At 45.0% G+C, this 2225-nt stretch overlaps 1 protein-coding gene across 1 annotated transcript in view; it reads left to right on the forward strand.

The window, feature by feature from the left end:
- The window catches only part of wdr1 (WD repeat domain 1), a 10941-nt gene extending 8769 nt beyond the window's left edge, over positions 1–2172 (forward strand). Inside the window, exons 12-15 of the mRNA XM_016531190.1 lie at positions 319–429; positions 535–708; positions 1579–1723; positions 1790–2172. Of these exons, the coding sequence (XP_016386676.1) occupies positions 319–429; positions 535–708; positions 1579–1723; positions 1790–1896 (537 nt within the window). The 3' untranslated portion in view covers positions 1897–2172. The remainder of the gene's footprint in view (positions 1–318; positions 430–534; positions 709–1578; positions 1724–1789) is intronic.
- The last annotated feature ends 53 nt before the right edge of the window (positions 2173–2225 follow it).

Consider the following 2225-nt stretch of genomic DNA (forward strand, 5'->3'; position numbering starts at 1 on the left):
TTTGCACACACACACACTCTCTCACTCACACTCACACACACACACACACACACACTCTCTCTCTCACTCACACACAATCACACTTACACAGACATACAAACACACATACTCACACTCACACACACACTCACTGGCTCACGCACACTCACACACACACACACACACTCTCTCTCTCTCACACACACACACACATTCACTGACTAACACCCGAAACAAGCCCTACAGACTCCTAAAGAGCCCAGGGTTTGATGGGGTTTATGGGCCACACTTTCGTCTGCAGTGAGCTTGTGTGCAGTAATGAAGGTCTGTTTTGTGCAGCTGGTCCTGCTGAAGGACAAGAAGAAGCTCTTCACGCTGGACTCTCTCGGGTACGAGCCCGAAGCCGCAGCTGTGCACCCTGGGGGCGGAGCCGTGGCTGTGGGCGGAGCTGTAAGTCACCAGTCAGCCTCCGGACTATTAGCATAATCACTGTCAGGGACCGCCCACTTTGACCTGCGTGAACTTTTAAAGATGTGCTGATCTCTGCGTCTGCAGGACGGGAAGGTGCGTCTGTACACGGTTCAGGGAAACACCCTGAAGGATGATGGGAAGGTGCTGGAGGTGCAGGGGCCTGTGACGGACATGTCGTACTCTCAGGACGGAGCGTTTCTGGCTGTGACGGACGAGAAGAAGGTCATCACTGTGTTCACCGTCGCGGATGGATACACGGTAAACTCCTTTCACTCAGTGATGAACGCATCTTCAGGAGGCTTGCAACAGATCAATCGATCAGTTCAGCAGTTCTTCACCTGTTTGAGTCAGTTTTCAAAGCTTTGGAGTGTCCAGAGAATTAAAATAGTTACATTTCATGATTCCAGAAGTTTTCAGTTTTTCAGTTCCTGCTCTCTTTAACCCGTGAATCTGCACGACTTTTCCAGTCATCCGGGATTTTTTTATTTTACGGATAAATATATATTTTTTTAATTTTTACACTCAATTTTTATCTTTGCTCTGCATAACTATGAAAATGTATATTCATTACAAAAATGCCTGTTGTTTCAGGATTATATTGATTCACAGGCCTTTAACAGTCATTCCTGATTTACTGGATAACGATGCTTTTTTTGTTTTTTCATTTCTCTCCAGTAAAATATTTCAATGCTTGGCATAACTAGAAAAATGTATATTCATTTCAAAAATGTCCTTGCTTGGCGTTTTAAGATTTTATTAAATCCCATGAGTTTTTTTCCAGTCGTTTGTGGTTTTATGGATAAAGATTTTTAAAAATATATTTCTACCTGATAAAATATTTTTGATCTTGGCATAACTAAACCAATATAAATTCATTATGAAAATGCCTATTTTAAAATGTCACTCATTTACATGCTTGTCTCTGCAGTTTACTGGATACAGATTTATTTTATATATATTTCATCTTAGCATAACCAAAAAAAGTTTATATTCCCATGATGTTTTTGGGTTTTATTAACTATGCTCAAATATCCTGTTTTTCAAGACCGTGTGAATCATGTTTCTTTGAAATGATTCTTCGGAGATGCTCAGATGCTGGTGTGTAACTCGTGAATGTTTGTGTGTCAGGAGAAGAGCGAGTTCTACGGTCATCACGCGAAGGTGGTCTGTCTGTCCTGGTCCCCTGATAACGAGCGCTTCGCCACCGGCGGCATGGACATGATGGTTTACGTGTGGACCGTCAGCGATCCCGAGAAGAGGATCAAAATACCAGGTAATGAGCGCGAGTGTGTCAGCTGATTGGAATGAGAGCGAGTCCTGACCTGTGATCTGTGTTTAGACGCCCATCGGCTGCATCACGTCAGCGGTCTGGCCTGGCTGAACCCAAACACACTCGTCACCACGTCTCACGACGCCTGCGTCAAACAGTGGACTCTCAGAACCTAAACTCTGGCTCTGGCTCTGGGATCCACAGGAACAGAGACGCCGTCTCGCTCGCGCTGTCCTTCTCTCGCTCTTCCTCTGTTTTTCTGTCGTTAGATCACTGCTGCTCTCGGTTCTCTCCACTGGAAACCAGCTGACGAACAAACGCCATAGAATGATGTCATGGTGTGTTTGATATCGACAGACAGACATCAAGCACTTGACCTTCTCCACACACACACACACACACACACACACTCATATACACATACACACACACTCAGACACGCGCACACTCGCGCACACACACACACACACACACACACACACACACACACACACACACACAGACA

Source organism: Sinocyclocheilus rhinocerous, unplaced genomic scaffold (genome assembly GCF_001515625.1).
Source record: "Sinocyclocheilus rhinocerous isolate Xijiao unplaced genomic scaffold, SAMN03320098_v1.1 scaffold2319, whole genome shotgun sequence".
Classification (NCBI taxonomy): Eukaryota; Metazoa; Chordata; class Actinopteri; order Cypriniformes; family Cyprinidae; genus Sinocyclocheilus; species Sinocyclocheilus rhinocerous.